General features: G+C 43.9%; 1 protein-coding gene across 4 annotated transcripts in view; it reads left to right on the forward strand.

The window, feature by feature from the left end:
- The window catches only part of LOC147710895 (alkaline phosphatase, tissue-nonspecific isozyme-like), a 380,338-nt gene that overhangs the window by 318,825 nt on the left and 35,769 nt on the right, over positions 1-25,744 (forward strand). For all 4 annotated transcript variants that reach the window (XM_086921666.1, XM_086921667.1, XM_086921668.1 and 1 more), the window contains 3 exons: positions 4,639-4,782; positions 15,802-15,871; positions 21,426-21,560. In XM_086921666.1, coding sequence (XP_086777792.1) covers positions 4,639-4,782; positions 15,802-15,871; positions 21,426-21,560 — 349 coding nt within the window. The remainder of the gene's footprint in view (positions 1-4,638; positions 4,783-15,801; positions 15,872-21,425; positions 21,561-25,744) is intronic.

The raw sequence follows: 25,744 nt of genomic DNA on the forward strand, positions 1-25,744 counted from the left end.
TATCTGACTTTGAACGCTGATATTTGGTGATGATGGTGGATTGGCACCCCAGGAGTTGATTCAAATGTGTGGGGTGACTCTGAAGTGACTGAACTCCTGCACCTCAGTATCTGAAGGTAAACACCTTTGCCCAAAATATGACATTCACGACCAGGCTGTGATTAGAACAAGCAAGCAATACCATTCAGATCAGATGTATTCATGTGGTTTACGTTGAAGTGAAGAAATAGTCCCTTTTGTATACATTGGTGAGCCATGCTTACCATCGGGAGTGATATAGACAAGTGATCTATGCTACAGATGTGATTTTGTAGTGTGAACGAGTTTTTGCTGCTGGCGAAGTTTTGTGAAGATTCCCATTTTCACCTTTCATGAATCCTGATAGATTACCCAGTTTACTTTCACCTGTGCAAACGTTTTCTATGTGTGTTGCGACTGTTACCACGAAGTGAGACGATTTTCACTGGAACTGAACCAGCTAAACTGGTTAAATGTGTGTGGCCTTTTTACTATGCAAGTTCACTTTTCCAGAGCTTTCCTAAGTGGTTTTGTGCAAGAGAAGAACACTGAACACGACTTTATATCCTCAAAGAACTTCCACGTCAAAGACTTTGGAGTTTTAGGGGGGTGGGCAGAAGGCCCTACCCTCGGGATTTTTGAGTGGGTGGTAGGCTTTGCGGGCAAGTGGCAGCCCTGATTGGTTGGGGGGCTCTTGGTTTTGACTACCTAACTACCTGTCAAAGGTTTTGAGTAGTTAGAGCAAAATAACGGCCATCGGGTGCTATTTTAGTTTTACAGGCACCTTCGGCTGACAGAGATAGTAAAAAATACGTTTTTTCAAGATGTTTAGGTTTCCTGTTTTGCCAGGTCTTTGCTCTTAAACGAAGAGGTCCACCAAGCACTGATAATTTTGAAATGCGCTGACGGTGTCTTGTCTGAAACTGAAACATTTTAGTATAAAACGCGACGACCGACTCCTGCCTGCAGCATCCCTGCCCACGCGGCCCACCCGATCCGAGTAGTGACTGACTGCTGCCTCACGTATGGTGTGTGCGCATGCTGAGGGCACCACACTGAGCGGGGGCTTGCCATAAAATCATGTCCAGGGCCGTCATTGGTAGCGCTGTCGCGCGCTACCAGATTGACGGCCCTAGGACCCACTGTCACCCGCATCATGGCAAGGCCGGCGTCACGTCATCACAACTAAGGCACCACCACCACCAAGCTAGGTGGTGGGGTGCGTGCAGGCGTCACGGTCAGGTTTGCGTGCGTGCGCAGACAGTGTTCAGTTCCTGCCTTACTTACTATTACTTACTGCCTGCGGCCCGGCCCCTGCGCGAGCGCTGTGCGCACTGCGCAGGCTTTTCCCCATGATTATCAGTTTTATTCGCGCAACTGCGGGGCCGGCGGCGGGGCCCTCCTGAGCGCGAGGCCCTGGGCAGCTGCCCATACTGCCCATGGCTAGGACCGGCCCTGGACGGAGGAAAGAGGAGGAGTTAATAAATCGTAGATGGATGCCAGACTCAATAAACTAGAGCAATTCTTAAAAAAGAATTATATCTCTTACTGGAAAGAGCAGCTAGAGAACAATTCAAACTGCTAGACATCCCTTCGCAGGAACTACAGCCCAGCAAACGAACTCACCCCTGCCAGGGCACAACACACAGACACACTCACCAGGTACAGGATCATAAACTATAAACTGTAGGTAGAAACAGCTCGACAGAACTGGAAATGGAAACACAGAGAGGTCAGGATCTGCATCCAGTGTTAGAATGGAAAAATATAATGTGAAACACATTTCCCCCTGCACTATAGATGGTGTGTGGGTATCAGAGAAACATTAGGCCTTATTAAGAGTTGGGAAGATGGGTTACTCTGTCGGAAACGAGGTGGATATTGAGTCAGCGGTATCACAAAAGCGTTATTTCCAGTGGCAGTTGTACCACGACAGAAGTGATATCTGTCAAGTTTTCTAAATAAGGTCCATAGTTTCGAGAGATGACGGGGAGGGACAAATATTTCATCAGAAAATGTGAATACAACTCAGTTTGCCATCCTAAGAGAACACTGTCAGAAACTGCTGGCAGATAGGTTACATCCTGCCATCGGATTAGACATGAAATCTAAGGACACGAATGCCTACCACACTTAATTCATGTTCAAATTTTTGTATGAAAACAGAAAAATAGCAATTTTCAAACCTTGTGGTTTTGTATATTGGTTAGATGTTGTGTGTTAGCTTTGGCAACACTGATCTAACTCATCATACCAATAAAGTTCATTTGAATTAGAACATTTGACAGATGAAAATGATTGACTGGTTGGAAAGAGGGCCTAAAAGAGAGACAGAGTACCACAGGAAAGGGATGCACAAGAGGGCCAAGAAAGAAACACTTAAATAAACAGAGGTGGGAGGGTCTGATCACTAGACACAGGAGTGGGGGAATGTAGAGAGAAAGATGGTTGCAAGATGTTTGGCGCACAATGTTAGACATAGGTGAATCTCATCTAGGCTGACTGAAAAGAGGTGCTGTATCTTCCCCTCGTCACTACCCTACACCACAAACAATGTGGTTGATTGCAGCGTGGATGCCCTGAAAATAGGGTCCAGTAGCTTTATAAAAATGCATCTAGGACCTCATTTAGAGTCTGATGGATTTCAAATTCAATCAAAATGTGGCAGATATTGTGTCTGCCTTATTACAAGTACTATACGCTATAAGGAATTTGTAATAGAGCTGTGATGGAGTATCATGAGCCGAGTCGCCCTACTCCCATTGGTTATGTTTCATATGGTCTGCCTTGGATGCAATTGCTGTCCCCATGTTGCGTTTTAATGGTGATCCTCTGGTTTCACTTCTGTAGTCTGTCTGTAGGGAGCAGGCCATAGTTCAACAATTTCCAATACGAGAGCTGATTACTGTTCACTGCCAAGGCTACGCTAGGTTTAACCCCTTTCATGCGGCCGCGATTCTGCGCCTGTGCGGCAGAATCGCGAGTGGGCTGGTTTATGAAGGCCCCCAGCCACCATCAGCACACGAGCACCGTAGTGCATGACGGCTGGGGGCCGTCATCAGCATGCAAGGGGTTAAGCTGAAAACTGATGTGCAGGTTTTGGCCAGACCCTCCCAGCCAAATAAAAAAGGAATTAGCATCAACATTGTTGGCTGTTCCAAAAAGGAATAGTTGCTGCCCAACCATAGCTTTTACTTATTTTCAGGTTGCGGTCTCTCCCCTGAGTTCTTTCCGATTTCCAAGGAGGGATGAGTCCATTGAGCGTGGAGCCTGTGATTGTCAAGTCCTCCAGTCACTCAGAAGTGGTCTGCTCCATATAGAGATGAGGTGAATGACCCTTCATGGAGGAAGTGTGCCCCAGCTCGCTGCTTCCCAACAGGCCAATCATAGGTCACCTTCTGAAGATTGGCACTACATTCATACTTCACAATTCAGTTGATTCTTCAAAGATGGCGCAGGAAGGCATTTTTAGAGGGGTGTTCCATCGAAGTCAATGAAATTGAATAATTTTATGAAGGGAGAGAAAACTTTGCTCGGGTTGGTAGCCAGGCCCGAATGGCCGTAGCGGGCACCGGGCAATCCCCCGGTGCACCGCACGGCTTTGGGCCGAGCCCCGGTTTTGGCCCTGGCAAAGAGCCGAGCTCTTTGCCAGGGCCAGTTTTGGTTCCCAATCCGGCACTGTTGGTAGCCCCCTGAAAGCTGTAAGAGACATTTTGCTAATTAGGGGGGCGAACTGAAAATTTGAAGGCAGATGACACTCAAATGAATTCATTGTAAAATGTTACGCACTCTGCTCCCCACACGTAAGGAGGCTTAACTTCCATATGTCACTGAGGTATTGTTCCAGTAACTTTGTAGCCCTCTAAGTTAGTATTATAGTTGAACCGGTATTATAGTTTAAGGAAACCACTTGCCTGGTGTTTTGTGATATTCAGCAGAGATTGGCTATCCTCGTGTAGCCCAGTAAAGCAAAACAACCTTCAAAGATAAGGTTCTTAAATAGGGGCAGTGTTTCTTTAAGTTGCCAAATTGGGGTGGGGAGCTGCAGTCCAGAATGTTTCTTGGGAAAATCCAACTTTAAGAAACATGTTACTTTACTTTTTTGAGATGCTAATAAGGAGCAGTGTGAAAACACCTGCAGGCAGCCCTGAATTAGCAGGAGAGCAGCCCTAAACCAGCAAAGAGCCAGCCCCAAAGTCCCTAAAGAAAGCCTGGCCAAATCGGCATTACTCAGACCGAGCAAATGGTCAATCCGCTCTCACTAGTGTTTTATGTATATATGTCTAGAATACGAGTCAAGATAAATATACATTTTTTTGTACTCTTGAAGACAAAACCCAGAGTTCCTGTGCTCAGGAGTGCTTTAGTTTTGATTTTACATTTTCAGCCGGGTTTTGTGAGGACAAATTAACACAGTTGGGTGGATTCTGGAATTGGTTAGTCTCTGAAAGCTTTGTGTTTGACATTGATATGTGACAGGAGGCCGGGGAGTCTGTGGAGGCAGTACTAGCACATATGTGTGAGAACCAAGCTTCTTGGGAACTGACAGGAGTGAAGAGTTGAGATGTTACACTGCCAGAACTGGTTAGACAGAAACTCTGTTTTTTCTCCCCCTTTTAGGTGATCATGGGAGGCGGACGTAAATACATGTACCCCAAGAATCACTCAGATGCAGAATACCCCACAGACGAGAAGGCCAACGGAACTCGCCTGGATGGCCTGAACCTCATCAACATTTGGAAAGAGAAAAAACCCAAAAATAAGGTACTGATGGATATTGCTGAAGTTGATAAAAAGGGCTAATAATCACCCACCCTAAATTTCTCACAAAGAAAGATTGGGTTAGGTAGTTGGATGTATTAATGAAGGGTATATGCTCGTACTGTTCTACATACCATGTCTGCATTGAAATTGAAGATTATTGACTGGACATCTGTGTATAATCAATAATCTCTCAACACCTCATGGTTCCTATTTTAATCTGAATGGACCTGGGCTTTGTCTATAAGCAGGCACAGGAGTAGGAGTCCTTCTATGATTGTACAACTGCCACCTGTAAAAGACCTTTTACTTCATCGCAACCGTGCAGAAAATCAATGGACCTTTGATGCTTTCTAGTTCCATAGGAGGCTGTCTTCCAGTGATGGGCCTGGTAATATCAGCAGGTTGGTTTGTTAGTCCTGGAAGTGAGTTGGCTACCGTCTGCAGTTCATTGACCATTGTCCTCTCGGGCTAAAACTTCCTCTCCTCCCACCTCTGTGGATGAGAGATGGGCAGATCTGGTGTCTGATGGCGAAGGTTGGGGTGGGTGGGATTGAGCAGTAAAAGATGGTTAAGAGTGATAGCGAACAGGAACATTATATTTCATGTGATCTTGTAATTGCCGCCTGCACATGCCATATATACGTGCTGGCTGTCCTTGGATTGGAGCATTTACATGAAACAAGCAAATAAATCCATTTAGAGTTCAGCGTATCTTGGCAGGACATGCCAAGTACGGTTTGCCTTCTTTTAAAGATGTGTCACAGGCTAAGAAAAGGCATATCATTACTTAAAAATAACACATTTCGAACTTCAGAAAGGATAAAAAGGAGATGGCAGACAGTCCATGGTCAACATATTTCCAAAGTTAGCAGGAACATCTGAACTCACAAGAGGCTTGATAGAACATTCATTATGCAAAACATTTTTAGACCTTCATTGCAGATCAGTTAACCATTAAATCCAGAGTTTTAAATTATTTTCATTCTCTGAGAAAGATCACACACTGTCGTGACCTCACACCTGAATCTAGGCCCAGTCAGTCTAACTTAGAAACACTGATAGACTCAGTCAGAAGACAGAAAATGAATGTGCCTATATTTTTGCTTAATCCAAATTTTGGATATTAAAGGCCAATGGCAAGGTTGATTGTAGGGGATGTATGACGTTACAACGCATACTTTTACAACGCCTACTTTTACAACGCGGTTTTTACCACGCATACCATTACAACGCATAATGCTTTTAGGCGCTGGATAGTGAATAGTTTAATTTACTATTCCAACTCCAGTCCCCGTGGATAGTAGGGAAGGTTATTGGATAGTAAATTAACCTATTCCCTATCCTAGAGCGCCCCCCAGAGCAATGCGTTGTAATAGTTTGCGTGGTAAAAGTTGCGTTGTAATGGTAGGTCGTTGTAAAAGTTTCGTTGTAAAGGTTGTATACCATTGTAGGCTGTGCTCACAAGATCCATTGTCTAATGCACCTTTTATGTCCTTGTAAATACTAGTACTTATAGAGGAGATACTAGTTTCATTTCTGAAATTTTTAGCCATGAAATTCGTACATGCAAGGATGCAGTTAATCTGTGCCTGAATTCTGAAAAGCCAGGGCTTTTAACTAGAGTAGCTAGTTTTTAAGACGTGGCTATGGAAAAGATTGATCAACCGAATAGTCAGAGAATGCTCTTGTAAATGTAATTCATATACTGTTGCCTTTGCATACTTCTGCCTTAAAAGAAAACATTTTAAACACAGTTGTTATCTATATTTAACTATTTTAAGGTTTTTTTTAAAAATCACAACAATAAATAATTTCTCAAATGTAAGTCACAAAAAAAAACCCTGAGAGATGCTATGTCATCTAAGATCTTTTTTTCGGGAGTAAGTCTTCAACATGTTTGCCTTTACCCCAACCGTAGCAGTCATGCAGTCATCAGCCTGTTGGGGAGATCTTAATATTCCTATATGTAATTTCCTCCATATGTATGTTCTTGCATTAAAGCATATGGCACTGTGTTTCAAACATTGATATGGAATCACCAAATCGACTGGCATAGAAGAAGTGAGATAATTGATCTTTGACCCAATATGACTTCTCAAGATCAACCCATTTTCTCACACGTAAGCCATCAACACCTAAGAGTTAGTGAGAAACAAGAAGAATGGCATGGAGTGGATATTAAAGAGTGTAAATAAAGCTCCCATGGCCGTTTTCAGGACCACACAATCTATAGGTCCCTACGGCAATGCGAGGGGTATCAAAGAGCAAGCCAGGGTACAGCCTCTACCCCATTTGATCTCCACTTTTGAACACTTTAGAAGAGCCAGGAAGCGCAACTCATTTGTTCTTGACTGTTTCTCTTTTTTCCCCGCTTCCCTTCAAGTAAAAAGGCAGTCTGCTTGTGGGAAAAATGTCCCCCCTGTGACAGACATAGTGTTTTTCTGTTTCCTCCTAGGCTTCTAACGATGGTCAGGCATGCTGGATGGGGCTATCACATCTCTGGTTGCAGGTGTACGTGCCTCTGCGTTTCCTCTCCCAGGAGCCCTTTGTGTTCTCACTGCATTGCATTATGAAACCACAACTGGATAGTGTGTAACATTCTCACTGTATTTCCAAGAACAAGGGTGCCTGCCTCTCTTGAGTAACTGTGCAACTCTACTGTGAAAGACTGATTTGGAGTACATACATGCACACATGGGAGGCATTAGTGTGCTTTCCAGTTGATTATTTCTTACCCAATAGACACCTTGATTTCAGGCTAGAGTGACCACCTCCCTCCAGGTCATTCGGGATGCTGGTTTGCTTGATACCCTAATGCATTTTGGGGTTTGTAGTCTTGGTTTTCTTTCATTGAGCTAATTAGATGAATTCACTTAAAATCAGTGATTTGTAAGTGAAAAAGATCAGGACTGGAGACAATATCCTTAATGACTGATGAGGAGTGAGATGGCGACCTTTTTTCAGAATCACCTTATCAACATGTATGGCTTAGGGAGAACCACTGAAAAATATGACTAAACCTTTTATTGTAAGAAACACCAACCTGCAGCAGTTAGCTGACACAATCGAAAGCCTGCATTTAACTGCATTGCCTGCTCAGGTTGAGGGAAGGACTATGTCTTCATTGACTCAGTTTCTTAGACTCTTGTTGATTATCAATCAATCAACCAGTCTGTCAGAACAGAACAACTTTATTCGGTTCAGTGGACCATAAAAGTTTAACATGCATACCTAGAACATTAAAAAAGACCTACAAGTCCTGTTTGTACAACATTTGAATAAAATCACTAAAATCCCAAACTAGACCCACATGCTTAGTGCATTGGACTACAAGTTGTTCTGACTGATGTATAATCATATTTGAATAGTCAGCTATTTTGAATAATGTATTGAATAAGCACTATTAAACTAACCACATCTATCAATCATTTTCAATCCCATGCTCTTATTGGTGACAGTTGCTAGAGCAGGAACTTAAAATATATACAGCAAGTAGAACATGTCACATGCTGAAAAAAAGGACAGTGGAAGAAGACGCATGTGTAAGTAGTCTACGGCCTTGTCCCAGAGGTGACACCAGACACTACCCAGAACATTGCATGTTGCTCAGATATTTAAGAAGGTGAACAGACTACAGAGGTGAGATAAACAGCATCAGCTTTGCGACTATGAGCACTCTCTGCCAGACACGCCTCCCCTTCCCCAGTGCTGAAAACCTGCTTCCCGCAAACAGCATCACTTCCCCTCAGGGATTGAAACCGCACATGGGGTGTGTAGTGTTCTCTGAGAAATCTCTATTTGTAAAATATACACTAAAACAGAATGTACATAAAAACCCTCCACAGTTCTAAATGACTGAGAAAGTCACCACCATTCAACACACAATCGAGCGAGTAACCTCCAATAGCACATGAAGATGTTGTGAAGGATATAGCGAAGTTAGCAACGAAGCCATCAGCGTGTGGATGCCACACTGTGTGTGGTCTTTCTAGAGCAAGGTCATTCATTAAGGGTAGCCAGGAGTAACAGCTGATGCCAGTGGGACTGCTTTTTGTTAAACTCAAAAAACTAATACGTGTGCCATTTTGTAATACCACCAAGTCTTAATTGAAGATAGTAGAGTCAAAAGTATATAAATCATCTGTCTTTTGGCGGTTTTGCTGAATGACACATTTTTTTCGATTTTTGAGGTTCACGCTACCCAGGAAGTTGTGTGCTGGACCGCTCTAAAAATTTCTCTCTTCCCCTTTTGTTTTGAGGAGAAACTGCTCTTTGTTAGCCTTGGCCCTGTCGGGCTAGAGCTCTAACTGTGAGACCTCATTCCAGTGCGCTCACAATGTGCAACTCGCCGCCTCCCCACTGAAATGACACCTAAAGAGTTAGACAACTGCAATAAATGTGGTTTTACTAAGGGCGTAGCCTTTTATTCACATAGTCACATCGCAGCAGTGAGGAATGATAACCATAGTTAAGGCATACATTATTGTTATGAGAATACTGTAAGATCAGCCAAAGACATTGTTATGAGAATACAGGGCGTAAGATCAGCAAAACAGCTCAATGATTGTGCAAGCAATAAAATAGTTGTCTCCACACATTACAGCACAACACTTCAGAACGCACTTGGAAGATCAGTCCAAGCCATTATTGTTCTAAGAATACAGTACATAAGACCAAACCAGCTGAAAGATTGCACAAGCAATAAACAGTTGACAGCACTTTAGAATGCAAAGAAAAGCAGCAGGCCCCTTTTCCATATCCATTGCCCATGCCCAGGGCATCCGGGGCATTACTTTGTGGCAACTTCCCCTCCATCTCTCAGAGGGATGGACAATACACTACCCGCAGTTCCACATACACCAGGGCACCGCATAGCTCTCCGTCCCTGCCGGGGTACCTGTCACTAGGCAAAATCCCCAAAATGTTCAACTCCAGGCATCCCGGGGTAGGGCAGAAAGGTCCAGGACCAAAAGCTGGTCCATCCCCCCTCCTGCTTGCCAAGTGCCTGCACAAAACAACACCCCCATCCAAGGTGTAAGATCAGTAAATCAGTCCAAATTTTGGGTAGTCCCCTCTTTTTTTGCTGCAAGAAAATCCGCTCCTTCCTCCAGGAGTGGGTGGGTGAATGTTTACTGTGGTATGCTGGCTGGTGCGCAGTGGCAGGAAAAATAGCCTGATCCCTTGCCTCGTGATGCCTTATAAGCTGTCCGGGCACCCCAGATGATGCCACTGGCGACCCTCTCGACTTCCTGGCCAAAGACAGAAGAGGGAGTCCCCGCTTTGGTTACTGCACATGGAACGACTGAGGGCACCCCACCGCGATTTGCGCCTGGTCATTAATTGCATTTCACACTTCTTTCTCATTCACGCCCCCTGCAGAAATAATGACTTTGTTGAGGAGCGAAGGTAAGGAAAAAGGGTCTGTCCTATGAAGTAATTTATGTTCACGTGGTACATGATATCACTTGCGCTAACTTTTGCAATTTGATGAGCAAATGTCCTAGGCTACCGGTCACAGAGCAACAAGAAAAAAACTGATGTAAAAGGCAGGCCTGACAGACTCTCACTGTTGAGACAGGGGCATTAAGAAAGGAAGCAGGAGAAACATTCATGCTACAATATTGCCTTAATTGTTTTTTCCTTGGATGTGCATAGATCTCTAGGATACTTGAATTGTACGTAGTATTATTATAGCTCTTACTACCTCTGACAAGGCATTGAAATGCTTTTCAGAGAGTAGCACTCCACTCCGGAACCTAAGATTAGAGTAGATTAGAGGCGAGGGATGTGGCGTAGTTAGTGGGGGGCGGGGGGCCGGACCGCCCCAGGCGGCACTACTTAGTGGGCGGCGGCCATGCAGCACTGGTGCTGTCCTACCAAGTATCACGCAACATGCGATAGACCAATGCATTTCAGTGTGGTACACCGCATTACCGCACTGAAATGCATTGTCATGCATATGCTGTGTGTTGGCTGCTACAGCAGGCTTGAGGCGCCCAGCTGAACTAAAGCTGCTGGCAGCCCCACTCAACTGTTACAATGTTTCATTAATGGTGATTCAATCCTGCGGATCATGGCAGCCTGACGTCGACGCAGGGACGTCACATCCTGCTACTGGAGTGCGGGTAGTTTAAGAGAGCCAATAAAGGTGGCCGGCTACTTTATCCTGGCCGGAGGGAGGCCTGTTTTCATGGCCGGAGGGAGCGCACCATAATATCGTGGCCGGGGAGCTTCAAATGATGAGGGCCACCCGGAGCGCTACAGATAATAATCACGGCTGCCCGGAGGGCTATAGATATCATGATAGCACCCGGCCGTGATGCTCGCAGCGCAGCTCTTCCTGCAGCAGCTTGCACAGGCCTGGTCCGCCATGTGCTCTCAGCTCCTGTTATTTCAGACCCCGCCCCGCTGAATTCAATATTTTATGGGAAGAGTCGATGAAGACTGGATGGCCCCACCCGATTCACAGTAGTCAGGGCAGTACAGCGGCCTGGACGGCTTTCACTGGAGGCGGGCCTGGCGGCCAACTTGAATTGCCAAGGCCTGCGTTGCTCAGGCCTGAGGCTGCCTTCAGCCAGCTGCAGACCATAAACATCGCGGCCTGGAGGCCAACTTGAATTGCCACGACCCGCGGTGGCTACAGCCTGCCTTCAGCCATCTGTACACCAGAGTCTACCTGCAATTATAGAGCACGAAAGTCCAGAAATAGTTAAGAACAGACGTACGAGCCCAGAACCAATCTACTGCTTCTGAAGGTGTACAGTGGACTCTTGAACAGGCATTTGATGGTAAGATAATTTTTTCTTAAGTTGATATGGTGACGTGCATAGTAAGATGTGCTAACCTATTACTTTGCAAGGCAAAGGTTGCTGTTTTTACAGAACAGAAATCCCAAATACAGTGACTGTTTCTTAAATTCGTGTAAAGCAAAATCTGTATTATATTTTATTACCTCTTCTGGATTTCCATTCACAATCCTGAAGCACTATAGCATTGAAAATCGTAACCTGCATTAGAGTCGTTTACTTGAAAGGTAGTTCTTGCTAAATACATGCACAAGAAACTATTTCAAACAAACAATGTACATTATATTTTATTGCACAGCATCAGTCCACAGACCTGCAGGTACCGAAACTAACTTTCTCTCGAGTGCTGCTCTCTTTGATACTCTCTCTGTGATTGACGGTCATGCTGTGCTGACAGCTCTTACTTCTTTATGTGCTATATTACATATATGATATGATTCTCGCATCTTCATTTCTGGATTTTGCTTGTGAGAAAGTGTCACTCAAAGTTTTTGAAATATCACTCATATTTACACTGAAATTATAAAAATGTCACACATGCTAATCTGGAATCTTGGCAGCTATGCTGGTGGCCTGTTGCGCCGGCCTTTATCATTTATTTGGGGAGTGTCGGTGTCCCCAAATAAATGATAAAGGACACCGCCGCAACGGGCCGCCAATGCTGCGCATTGGTCATTTAATGTCAGCTGTAGATTATGGATCCCCGAACAGTGTCATGTATGTGCATGTTTGCATTGTGCTGAGGGGATTACCAGGTATTTGTTCACGCAGCTCTCCGATGGATGTCACATGCGTTTTTTCTGAGTCCCCAGATAGAGCATGCAGTCTGTGTTTTCTCTTTTGTACTGCCGGTCACTGGTGTATTCAACTGTGTAGCCTTCGACCGTGTCATGTATGTGCAGGTAACTTGCATGATCGAGGTAGATATTAGCGGCGATATTACGTGTCTCTCAGACCTCTTTCAAGTGCTCGCCGTCCTTTTTCTCAGCCACCCCCCAGGGGCGGCAATCTGAGGGATAGCCCCGGGCGCCACAAGCTCTAGCTACGCCTCTGGGGGGGACAGGTAGATGTGGGTAGAGGAGGCAAGGGCACATGGTGAGGGAGATTAAAGAGTACCACTTCTGTCCATAAGACTTTTTATCTTTTCTAATAATCTTGAAGCTCTTTAAGAACCATGGGGCGAACTGTTGTGGTTTCTTCCTTGCAGATTTAGAGGATGCTAGTGCGTTAATGATGTCAGTTCACATTTTAAACTAGGAAGCAGTGAACACATTCATGTCTTTGATTACCTCTACAACACTAAGGCGTTGGTAGATATATGTGGTCGGGGCTGGGTTATTTTAGGTTCTTAGCTCAGATTATTTGCTTACTCTGTTGTCCAGCACTTCTCAGTTCCTTGATGTAAATTGTGTAGGGGATTAAGAGATTGGTCAAAACATTCTACTCCAAGAGGGGCTTTTACTTTGGGGTACAATGCTGTGGTATAATATTATAATAATGATGGGGTACAAACCTCATCATTACGTAAGTCGACTTCTGGCATTTTTGAACAATGTGTATTAAACAGACCCCCCAGGATATAGCGGCATGGATTGGCAAATTTAGCGGCACAAAAATGGAAATTTAGCGGCACAAAAATGGAAATTTAGCGGCATTTTATTTGGCCATTTTTCCTAAAACAAACTCAGATATCTTCATTTTTTTGTTATTTAACATGAAGCTATGTATATTTGGTTAATTTACAATGTAGACACTTTGTTTCCCTCGAAAATCAAAAGACTGCCCGTCAGCAGCCCAGGGCAGCAAAACAGCGTTACAGGCGTCCCGCATTGCGTGGGACAAGGCGGCGCTTTATAGCGCGGTGTCAGCGCGATATGTATGGCAAGAGAGAGAAGAACCAAGAGGTCACTGCCAGAGGTCCTAAGTGAAGACTCCGAGCAGATGACAAAATGGTCATGTGTGTTTAGCTGAATGCAGTGGATGACCTGTTGACAACCACAGTGTAGTTTTAGTACCAGTAACCAGTTTCAACTTAGTTGAACAGAGCAGTACGTAAACAAGAGGAGACATGAATTCTAAAAGCACGTCTATGTATTTTCAGTCAAGCATTTATAGCACCTTTTTACATAGTTAAAATTATTTAAATGCTGGCCAAGAGCACTGTATAGCTAAACGACCGGTTTGATGTCTTGAATGCCCTTTTAAGATGTAGAAATCGTTGTGCTGTCTGTAGAAGTCAAAACTCGTAGAATCTACATTCAGTGCAAACCTCGGGCACAATTTTTGCCCACGATCCTTTAGTTTTCCATTTCAATAAAATCAATGCCTCAACGCTATTACTTTGCCACGTCTTGGCCTAGTGCCACGGAGGTGAAGAAAAAAAGGGAAAGTATTTGAAATACTTATTCTGCTGTCATTTAGGTGTGAAAAATCATCGTTGACAGGGAATTTTTTGTAATGTGTGCATTAATTTGTATGCACCTCCCCTGCATGGGAGACCTGTGACTGCTCTATGGAAAAGCTGTTTGTGCTCAAGGCCTTAAAAGGCATGTATATAAATCTGCATTACAAAAAAAAAATCTGTGGCAGGCTATCGACTAACCTGGTAAATAAATTCCGTTTTGATTTGAAGTGTGTGAATCCATCTTGTGTGACGATCTGGCCAATAATCTGATATGGATCCTGCCCTCCTGGGCTCGTGTTGGGCATCCTTGATTTCAAACAATTGCTGTATGAAATAACCTGTGGAGTTTACTCTTCCGACAAGGGACTAGACTGTAAGCCTGAGATGGTTTTGCTGAGTCCTGACATTACAACCGCTCATCCCACCTTCCACCCTGGGAGATAAAACTGGGCTGGTTTCCTTCGCACACTTTGTCCCCGGGAAGAGAAGAGGCCCATTTCTGGAGGGGGAGGGGGTGGGGGCTGCTGGGGGGCATTGACTCATCCTGTGAGCACACAAGCCTTTGTGGGCTTACTCTTTGCTTAGCACAGCAGACACCCTCTCACGAAGCCCACGCTTGTGCAACCTCTCGCATTCTACAACCTGCCTCTTCTCTTTCCAAACAATTACGTGTGTTTTACCACATTTACAACAGCGTGAGAGGGAAGAATGACGTTTGGAAAATAAATAAAAACCGTGATCTGAAAGTGTCTTTACTTGGGTGTTCACTTGCAACAATGGCGCCCCCTGTGGTGTCTGTCACAGTCACAGCCCCTGCGGGCGGCTTTGAAACTACGTCTCTAATGTAAGCAGAGGCATGCAGAGAGTATCGACAGTGACACGCACAGCATATCAGAGGACTGCAACCCTTGTTATCTTATTAATAACAGTGCTGACTCTAGGTGGAGAAGGGAGGCTGAAGAGGAATCTCATGGAAGGTTATGTATCGACTAGGAACATCGTACCTGAAGGTATTTAGTAGTACCTTACTGCCTCTGTAACCAACAAACCCCCAGGACTTAGCGGCATGCATTTGCTTTTGTATAAATGCCGCGATTTCAACAAAAGTGCCGATTTCGCGGGCAATTTTGTAAAAATCGCGGCATTTTTACAAAAGTGCCGATTTCGCGGCAAATCGCAAAATCGCGAAATCGCGAAATCCTGGAGGGTCTGATTAAATTAGTTGAGTGGTGGTATGATCAGTACACTGTCCCACTAGAAGGGTCGGAGGTGATTTTGATAATTTTTAAGGAAAGCGTTTTACTTCGGCCACCAGACAGTTGAAGGAAGGGAAGGCATGATTACATATTGTTTGTCTTCCCAGTTAAGCAGCATTGCATCGAGCCAAGCACTTGTGCAGGTGGCACATTGAAGGTCCCTGTCACATTATTGTAGGAGTAGCCATAGGAAGCTGCTGGATGGGATTTAGATTACCACGCCTCACTAAACGGGATGTGCACTTTCTGAGGAACAGTCTGTGTTAAAAACAACCAGGAATTTAGGACAAAGTAGAGAGGGGGCATTGAAGGCCTAGCTAGATGCTTTAGCCACCCATTGAGATGCAGTGGACAAGATCCTTTCTTTTTAGATTGATAAACTGGTTCAAACATAGAAGGAGAGTTGTTTATTGCAACAAATGAGGAACTCGGCTTCCAGAAGAGGGAAATCTGTGAGTTAGTTCTGCGACCTTCTCCCCAAGTATACAGACCATGTTTTTCATCCTAGTTGCATTGCTCTGTATCTTGACTCTGTGTCTGTTATTCTCTTCAGGTGGCTACGTATGTCTGGAACAGAAATCAGCTCCTGGCTATCAAGGAGCAAGAGGTGGACTACCTCATGGGTGAGTAGAGGAATGGAGGATGTACTGGTTGGAAGGTGGGAGCGCATCATGGGGTTAGCCTGGATTTCAATTTAGTGTGCTTGGTCTTTGGCATGCTAGGACCTGTCCTTGTTACCCATTATTTCGAGGATCATGAGGCAACAAGAGGAACAAACAGAAATAAAGGTTTGAGTAGCCTTACTTCCTCTAGTTTCCGTTCCTCCCTCTTCCCCTAGCCTCTCACCCATAAATACAAGATTGTTGGAGCACTCCCTTCTGTGATGTCATCATTAGTAGAATAGTTTGTGATGTGACTTTCACTAATTCTAGTCTCTTGGTGAATATGCATCCAAGACATTGGTGGTAGATTTTCCATATCTTCCCAAAGTGAGAAAAACTACTTTAAACGCTTCTGGAACTTTTCTGCCAAACTTCACTAGAGGTCACCGATCCAGCCATTCTTGCAGCCATCTCTAGGGTAGCATACAGGCATCTATCTATTTGTTGCGTTTCGTTATGTTTCTGTGTGAGTTTGGGTTTAAGGCAAGATTTACTCCTTTATTTCTGCGGTTTTATATAGCATGAACTCGACCCGAAGGTATTGGAGTGCTTTACATGAGCACCAGTCATGTTACACAGGGACACATTCATTTTTGGTAGGCATGGGGCGATTAAGTGATTTGCCCAGAATCACAGGATGTTGAGCCGACGCCAACACTTGAACCTTGATTGCTACTAGCAATCACCCATCTTTAGGATCCCCTTGCACCTCACCTCATACTTCTGCATCCACCCCTCCATGTCCAGTCGCAAACTAGTACAATTAATCTCAGCTCTACAAGTGGTGCAACTTGTCTCACCTCATTCAACATTATCAATTAACCTGTCACTTTAAAGATAGACTGCTAACCTGTTGTGTGATGCTTGACTTCTCTTGCACTTTAGAACCATTTTGCTCATTCCTCATTCCTCTTAGAGAAATATGGCCTGGTAATCGTGAAATACTAGATGAGACCATCCAGAGATAAAATATTCTTTTATGCTTTAGGTTTTTCTGAGGAGAACATTGCTCAAAGAGACTTAAGATTTTTTATTGATACAGTAACACACTATGACAGTACCTGTATTATTTCGTACATCGGCTTTGGCACTTCTTGGTCCGTGTGGTACCTCAACTACCAAAGAGAGTTGTTGAGGATGGATTTTATAAAAGAGAATGTAATAATTGTAAAGACAGATACGGCAGCTGCCTCGGCTACCCAAATGTTTATGAACTGATGGTTTTATGTACAGCTTTGTAAAAAAACTTTTTTGTCTACTGAGATACTTATATCAGTAGACATAGTGGACATCCTGAGGAGTAAATCAAAGTTGGTGGAACTGTGTCGGACAAAAACAAGGGCATATCATGGCCCAGAAAACAAACAGAATGGAATTCCAAACTTAACAAAGCAAATACAATGTCCAAAAATAAAGAGTTTTTAAAAATTCTAAGCTGAACTAAACTAATACGAGAGCCCTGATCAAGCGAATATCGCTAAACAGGTGTTGGCTGTTTACTGGAGATGGTTTGAATTTTATTGATTCTTCCATTCAAAGAATATGTTTGAGAACATGAACAATAAAGACGACCACAAAATGAAATGGTTTAAGAACTGTTATTGGACAGCATCAATGAGATGTTGTTATCAGTCTATCAAAAATCGCTCATTTGAAGGCCACCCGTAAATTTGTTCCTGAAGAATTCTTAGTATAAGCTCTCTTGAGTTATATAGGCCTGAAACCCTGGGGATTGGTCTTTAGTGTGCTGGGTATTCTCTTTCTTTTTTACTTACATACAAGCCACCATTCCCACGGAGTTGGCAAAATGCTCGCCAGCTGCAACTCCGTAGACCCTATGTAAGCCCTCATTTAGGAATGGTTGTGTACTGTAAAAAAAATCATGTTACAACAATTTTACTTATTAGAATGAAGTGGCATTGCAGAATCACTAAAACTAAAGCAGCAATACTCCTTCACTGCACAAGAAATTGTATTAGTTAGCACCAGCAAAATGCGGACGCTAACGTTGCACCTTCAAATGTGGAAAAACTGTCGTAATCATAGTCTCCGCATTCTATTCCCCATTTAGAGCTGACTTTGCAGCAATATTGCTATTACTGGCTGGGCCCCCATAATTTCAGAAACATCTTATTGCGTTGAATGTTTAAACATGCAGAAAGGAGACTATTAAGACAAGTGGACATTTTTGGGGGTGTTGAGAGTAAAAGAATATGATATGACTGGATACTTTATAGAAGTGGTTCTTAACCTTTGGACTTATTTGAACCCCACTGAATCAGTACTAGAATCCGGGGACCACCACTGAGTCATTATTGGAACCTAGGGACACATGGCCTAAGCAATTTCTATTATTTGAGCATCAAAACAGTGCATAAAAATACAAAAACAAGCAAACCTCAAACGAAAAGCATAAATATTGAAATATTTTCTTTAATTCACGATCGAATACAGCAAAATGTTTTCCCATTTTCAATTTTGCTTCTTCATTTGTGTATACTTTATTAATTTTAATCTTAGAATTTTAATATTCAATTTGGGAAAATAGCTGCGGATTCCCTGAGTAGGCCTCGTGGACCCCCAAGGGTCCTCAGACCACAGATTAAGAACCGCAGCTGACCTCTGGAGCTGCTAGGGCTTGTTTTTAAATATTTCTTTTTCCTCTTGAAACCCCCACCACTGTCCACTCTGCATTGCCAGTGGTCAGTTGTGTACATCCAGTTAAAAACTCTGCTAAAATATCAGGTCTGATGTACAAGTAATACGTTGAAATAGTATAAGACCAAGTCAGCCTTTCATCCTAACAACATCAACTGATTGAGTACCCGTAAGCTAAGTTTTGTTAAATTATGCAATATTAATTACATTCTACACTTATTATTTTCCGTGCTTAGACATGGCTAAGTTGTTATAATGCCTGGATAACTTACTGGTAATCTTCAGTACTCTCTGATTCCATATTCCGTGTCCCCTTACTTATTGCAATTATAGTGAGGGAAACCAACCAAGGTCACCCATACCAAGCACTACTCTCTCTTTAAAAAAAAAAATCCCTCCCCTTTAACTTTTAAAGTCGGATGGGCCCACCAATTCATCCTGATTTAACAAGTCTCCACAAACACTCCCAAATAAGAACAAAAGGAGGGAGGGAACATACGTAATGGGACGAGGAACAATCAATCAATCAGTACATTTGTAGAGCGCGCTACTCACCCGTGAGGGTCTCAAGGCGCTGAGGATAAAAGGGGGGTGGGTGCTGCTACTGCTCGAACAGCCAGGTCTTGAGGTGTTTCCTGAAGGTGAGATGGTCCTGGGTCAGTCGTAGGTGTGCGTGGAGGGAATTCCACGTCTTCGCTGCAAGTTAGGAGAATGATCTTCCTCCGGTGGTGGCTCTGCGACGGTGACGAGGGCAAGGCTGGAGGAGCGGAGTTGGCGGGTGGGGGTGTGGAACGAGATGCAGTTGTTGAGGTATTCGGGCACATGTTGTGGAGCGCTTTGTGTGCGTGGTTGAGCAGCATGGAATTGGAGTAATAAAGATTACCGGTGAGAAATCTACGCATTACCTCCTCATCAATTTCTTACTTATTGCAGTAATACCAAAGCATAACCAATAACAGTTGACAGATTTCATACACCAAATAATTATTACATCAAAAATATACATGATTTTGACAAACAAAAAATAGACTGTAGAACTTGATGTAAGAACTGCAGTGCCAAATTCCAGTTCTGCCCATTGAGCCAAATTCAACTTGAAGATTAAGAAAAATAGAATGAGATGACCAGGTTGCTGCAGCACACATATTTCACCCCATTCAGCCCAGGCGGCAGCCCCCCCTCCCCCTTACTGAACCAGCCTGGTAATTCCAGGAGCGCTATTATCACATGGTTTTCCTGCAAAACTTGTAATGAATGCCTTAGTCTAGGGAATGGCTTTTGCCCGTGTTCTATAACTGTCTTTTCTGTCTTTGAAAGGCATTTTCACTGCAATTATTAAATGGCTCTCCCCACTTCCAACTTTTGTGTCATAATTCTTTATTGGAAATCAAAGATAGGCAATTTTGCCAACTTTTAACGATTTAACAAAACACATATGCTCTTATACCCTCTGTTTTTACATACACCACAACACACACACACACACACACTCACTCACTCTACTTTGCTTTTAGTGACCATCATCAATCATACTCTTACACAGACCCAACGCATCTTCCTGCCGAGCTCACAATAGCTTAGTGTTCATTGTGCACATATGCTTTCAGTACACACCAGGGAGTGGACAGGGACTGGCTAAGGCCTACTGTGACAGCTGGCCTATGAGGTTACAGGTCACATCTGCGCAAGTCTGTGTTTATATTGTTTCAGTTTCATCTGGTGTAGGCCAAGGAAGGGTTTTGGATTCGATTGAAATAGACTTAGAGGTCGTGACCCTCTTCCTGCCATAGTTTAAGCTACTGTAAACACAGTACGGATGTATTTGTGCGATTGCTGTTCTTAAAATACGCACACCACACCATTTGTTTGAACTAGTAAACATATGTCAAGCAAAGTTCGAGTGGATTGCACCATTGCAAACTGTTCAAAGATTATATAATCATGTTTAAACAAATTGTAAAACAAATCCGAGAAAGGTAAACAGGTTCAGTTCATCAATGTGATAAAACGTGGTTATATCTTTATCACAAAGCCTCACTCCTCGGGCCCAGATGTGTTAAACAGAAAAGTCGTTTATCACCTAGTTGCAAATGATCCATTTGCTAGTGATGGCACCCCGGTCCTTACTGTGCCCATGTGTTGCTGTGCCAGGCTTTCTATGTTCAGCTGCTGTCAGATTGCCTACTAAAATTGAAGAAGACTGAAAAAGTCTGAGGCAATTACATCAAGTTGACAAAAACCTCTCTGAGGCAATCACAAAAATCAAGGTAGACTGAAAAACTCTGAGGCAATCACATCATCAAGGTAGACCGAACAAAATTTGAGTCAATCGCGCCATCGAGGTAGATTGAAAAATTCTGAGGCAATCAAATCATCAAGGTAGACTGAAAAGCTCTCTGAGGCAATCACAATAACCAAGCTAGATTGAAAAACTCTGAGGCTATCAAACAATTAAGGTAGACCGAAAACCACGGAGGTATTCACATCATCAAGGAAGACTGAAAAACACTCTGAGGCAATCACAGTCATCAAGGTGTCTTTCACTGAAAAATGTTGCAGGGTCAGGCCAAGCTACCTTTAGTAGCCTGTAGACATCCAATCACAGTCAACTATACGACATATGTAAATGTGGTATGAACACGGTGCAAAAGGATTAACACCTAAACTGGATTTCAGTGGGATAGCTAAGCCTGGCTATCTTTCATGCACTTGAGATCCATAGATGACAAGATGCAATCATTAAAACTCAGCTACTCCTAAATGAGGCCCGATTTCTCTTTTTTCTGCAAACCATTCTACGGTATCTATATGGACTCACGGTGTGATCGCTTCTGCTCATACCATTTTCTTGTTGCAGGTCTCTTTGAGCCGATCGACATGATGTACGAGCTGGACCGGGACAATCAAACAGACCCTTCACTGCCCGAGATGGTGAATGTTGCCATCCGAATCTTAAGGAAAAACCCCAAAGGATTCTTTCTGTTGGTGGAAGGTGAGCAGAGTGCACCCTTTGAAGGTTCTGTAAACCAGGAGCACCGGGCATTGACATCCGTTTTTGCTTCTTCTTTTTCTCTATTTTTCCCCCCTCCATCACACTCTCTCTTCTTTTCTTTCTCCCTTTCTTTCCTGATCATGGTCTCCATCTTCTGCACTTCCCCCTATTCTTGCTCTCCTATCCCATCTCTCCCAATCTGCCTTGTGTGTGTGTGTGTGTGTATATATATATATATATATATATATATATATATATATATATATATATATATATATATATATATATATATATATATATATATATATATATATATATATATATACTAGCAGCCCGTCCCGACGTTGTCCGGGTATGAATTGCTGCCGGCCAGTAGTATATTGTTTTATAGGATTTCGTTTTGATAGCATTTCTTATCTGTGACAGCCTGTGAAACGCTTCGATTCACAGTGCACTGCTGATGCACTTAAGAGTGCGCGTTCAGTAGTGTGTGAACTCGAGTTTCCCTACTTTATTTTTCCTTGCAATATAATATAGCGCGAACTCGACAACATGGCATGAGCACAATTTACATTACAGGAGAACACATTCATTTGTGGTAGGCACAGGGAGACAAAGCGATTTGCCTGGAATCACAGGATGTTGAACTGATGCCGAGATTCGAACGTAGATCCCCAGCTCTAAAGTTCGCAATTCTAGAACTTGTGGCGGGAGGTGTGTCTAAAAGTGTATGTCGGTGCTGGCCATCAATGAGAGAGACCTGTGCATTTTTCAAATGGGTGGTGATAAAATGTTGCTGGAGATGTGGGCCGCCGTGCCACCAATGTACTTACTGGGGAGGGTAAACACCCATTATTCTGCAACTTTCTTTCCGCATAACATCACTCCGCATACTTTCATTACGAAAGTACCATGACTCCACAATGCCATTATAACTAGGGCTCCCGGTTTTCCGTTTTTACGGATTTTTACATATAAATACAGACGGAAATCTATATTTCCCTTGTCTGTATTTATATTTAAAAACGGCAAAACACTAGCAAATGTTGCCGCGTTACATGCAGTTTCCTTCGCACGCCCCTGGAAATTAATTTAAATTCCTTCCAATCAGGGTTTTTTAGCGCCCTCATGTGGACCTATTGACTCTCCCCTGTATGCCTCGGCAGCACCAGGGGATCGTATCCTCTGTCCTTGTGGGTGGGTAACAAACTTGGGGGGGGGGGGTTGGGGCCGGGATTGGGGTCGGACCAACTCAAGAGCCATTATTATGTACCTGTGGAATGCAGTGCGTCTCCCTTAGCTGTTCGCCCTTCAGTGATCGCTCTTCACTCATAGAAAGCATTCCTGCTGCTTTAAACGTGCTGGGCTGGCTCCCCCCCTGCTGCCTCGTAAGGGATGAGGGTATTTGTTATGAGGCTCTCACCAGGAGCGGGGAGTTTCAAAGCACCGGCTGGCTGGCACTGATGCCTCCAGACAGCCTCGAATCAGATCACAGCATGGGTCCCTAACAGGCTGCAAAGGGCCCACGGGCTGCGGGCCTGTCCGAGGCTGCCCAGCAACTCCCACTGGCAGCAGTACGCACGCTGGTGCTGCCCAGTTCCAAGGACCAACCGACTATTCTTTAGGCCTCGGGCAATGTCGAATGCCAGCAGGTCCTGCTGCTCTCTGCGGTTCCAATCTGATAACGACTCCAAGCCTGGCACTGCTTTTTTCCTGGACCAGCATCCATTAAAGTCATTTGAATGTGCAACGCACAGTTCACGAACCATCATGCACTTATTTTGTGTTTGTTTAAATTGGGGCAGTTATGGGTTTGCACTGTGGATGCATTTTAATAGTGGGTGCCTGAGATGGTATCGCGTGGATTAACGTTTGGTAAATATGTCTTTTGTTCAGCACGAAAGGGTATCACCAGGGTGTGTGACAAGGGATTGTGGGACATGTAGTTTTATGACCACTATTGGTGAGTTTCAGCAAGGAAAGTTTTACTGCGTGAGTGCAAGGGAGAAGTCAGGTCGCTAGAGCAAGGACTAGCTAGAGATTGGGTGTAAATGAGACTCAGCTGATGGGAATCGGGTCCTGTTCACTGATAGAATCGGCAATTTGTGAAGTGTTTAAATATGGAAAGCAGAGAGGTGGGAGTTGGCTAAGCAGCAGTTTGACATCGTGGCTATGGAGTAAGGAGGCGCCAGTATTCTGCTAACATTGAGCAAGAGCAGGTACGAAATTGTGAACGAGACTGGGGAAGTTAATAGCGGTCCTAAGAACGTGGATATTGTTTGAGGTACAAGATATGGATATTGGGCTCTTGAGTTTTGTTTAGTCACAGAGAGAAGGCAATGAGGTGAGGGAGCGTCAGCTGGGTGTTCGAGTATTTAACAGAGCAGCGCAGCAAAAATGGCAGGTTTTAAGACCGAGGATGGATGTGAGGGAGGTCACTGCGTGCCATGTAGACTCGAAAAGCTTCATTTTTTGTTACTTTGAAAAGTTATTTTGTTTTGTTGAAGCTTAATGGGGTGGAAAGAGTAAAGGTTAGTTATCGATATAGGTTGAAATTTGATTCTATAACTGGATGCATTGGAAAAATGGACGCATTGTTTTAAATGTTGAAAACTAATATGAGGCTTTCTTTAATCTATGCAGCTACCCCTGACAAAGGGCCATATAAGAGCCCAAATGCCTTGGGATTTACTAAGATCTTAAGCTGTTACAACATGAATTGACATAACCCACGTGACGCGGTAAAAAAACTGGATGGGCATAACCGTCTCATTTGAAAAAATTCTGAATATTAACATGCCTGTTTGTGAAATGTAGACATAAGCATGATCAACTTTGAAAAATAAGGAATTAATATGAACTTTGGAACAAGAAAAATTTAAGAGTTCCTCATTAAAGCTGTGCGATTGGTGAAGCATCACCTTGTTGTTTCTATTGTTTTTCAATGGCTGCCCACTCCACCAGGGCTGCCTGGTCCACAATTGGATCACAGCTTTAGGGGCCTAACAGGCGTCAATGGGCTCACAACCACAGGCCTAGCCGAGACCGCCAAGCCACTCTGGCTTGAGCTGAGCTAGAGCTTGGTTCGAGCTTTCAGTGGTTCACCCACCTCTATCTAATCCAAGGTGAAAGTTGGGGTGAAGAATTTCCGTGGCCTATGTCAGTCCCTGAACCCTCTCCAACTCCCTTGCGTGTGCATGCACAAAGTTAGCATGTGTAGCAAAGTGCCCTTCGTGCACAGGACATATGTGCTGTTGGACTAAGCCCTTTTTGCAGGGTCATCCCAGAACTTTTTGCCTTTCTCCTGTATTTTTTTTGACCTGATAGTGGTTACGCCTACTTGTCCACCCTCCCATGTGCAGCCTGGGAAGTTGCTTTCGTGAGGTGCCTGGGGGATGCTGCGCCCACTCGGAGCTGTCTGAGGCACCTTGGACCCCCGCTACCACTCTCCCGACCTGTGTCGGTATGTCTGGGGTCCATTCCTGGGGATCTTTTGGGTTCGCAGCATCTTGGGTGGGAGACAATGCTGGAAGTAACCTCTCATGATGGTCGGGTCCTCAAAGCAGGAGGAGCAAGGTTTCAGCTTTCCCCAGTGTAGCCCCATGGCATGGATGCCAGTCCTCTTTGGCCACTCAGCGGACAGGCCATCGGCACGTCTCCTGGTTTCAGCCACAATCCGAATACAGCATGGGTCCATAACAGGCTGCAAAGGGCCCACGGGCTGCGGGCCTGTCCGAGGCTGCCCCACAAGAGTAGTTCAAACATAAAAGGCAAAATATCCTAGTTTGCAACTGTTTTCCACATAATTCTTCATTTCATTAACAAACCAGAAAGAGCCTCAATGTCCTCAAAGTCTCTTGAAATGCACATGTGCTTGTACTACAATGGCAAAGTTTTCTGATGAATGTGTTATGTTGACCAATAACAACCAGGCGCATGTGTGCATTGCCAATTTAAATAAATGTGGAAAAATACTAGCTGTGGCGTCGTCTTTTGCTCGGGACAAAAATAAATGTGGATAAATACAGAAAAAATGCCCAAAAAATAAATATGGATAAATACAGACGGAAATGGCAAAAAAATAAATACCATAAAACCGGGAGCCCTAATTATAACGCATGGCATTACATTTTATATGCTTTCACCACGCATACATTTACAACGAAATTCGTTGTAAATGCGTG

Source organism: Lissotriton vulgaris, chromosome 5 (assembly GCF_964263255.1).
Source record: "Lissotriton vulgaris chromosome 5, aLisVul1.2, whole genome shotgun sequence".
Taxonomy (NCBI): Eukaryota; Metazoa; Chordata; class Amphibia; order Caudata; family Salamandridae; genus Lissotriton; species Lissotriton vulgaris.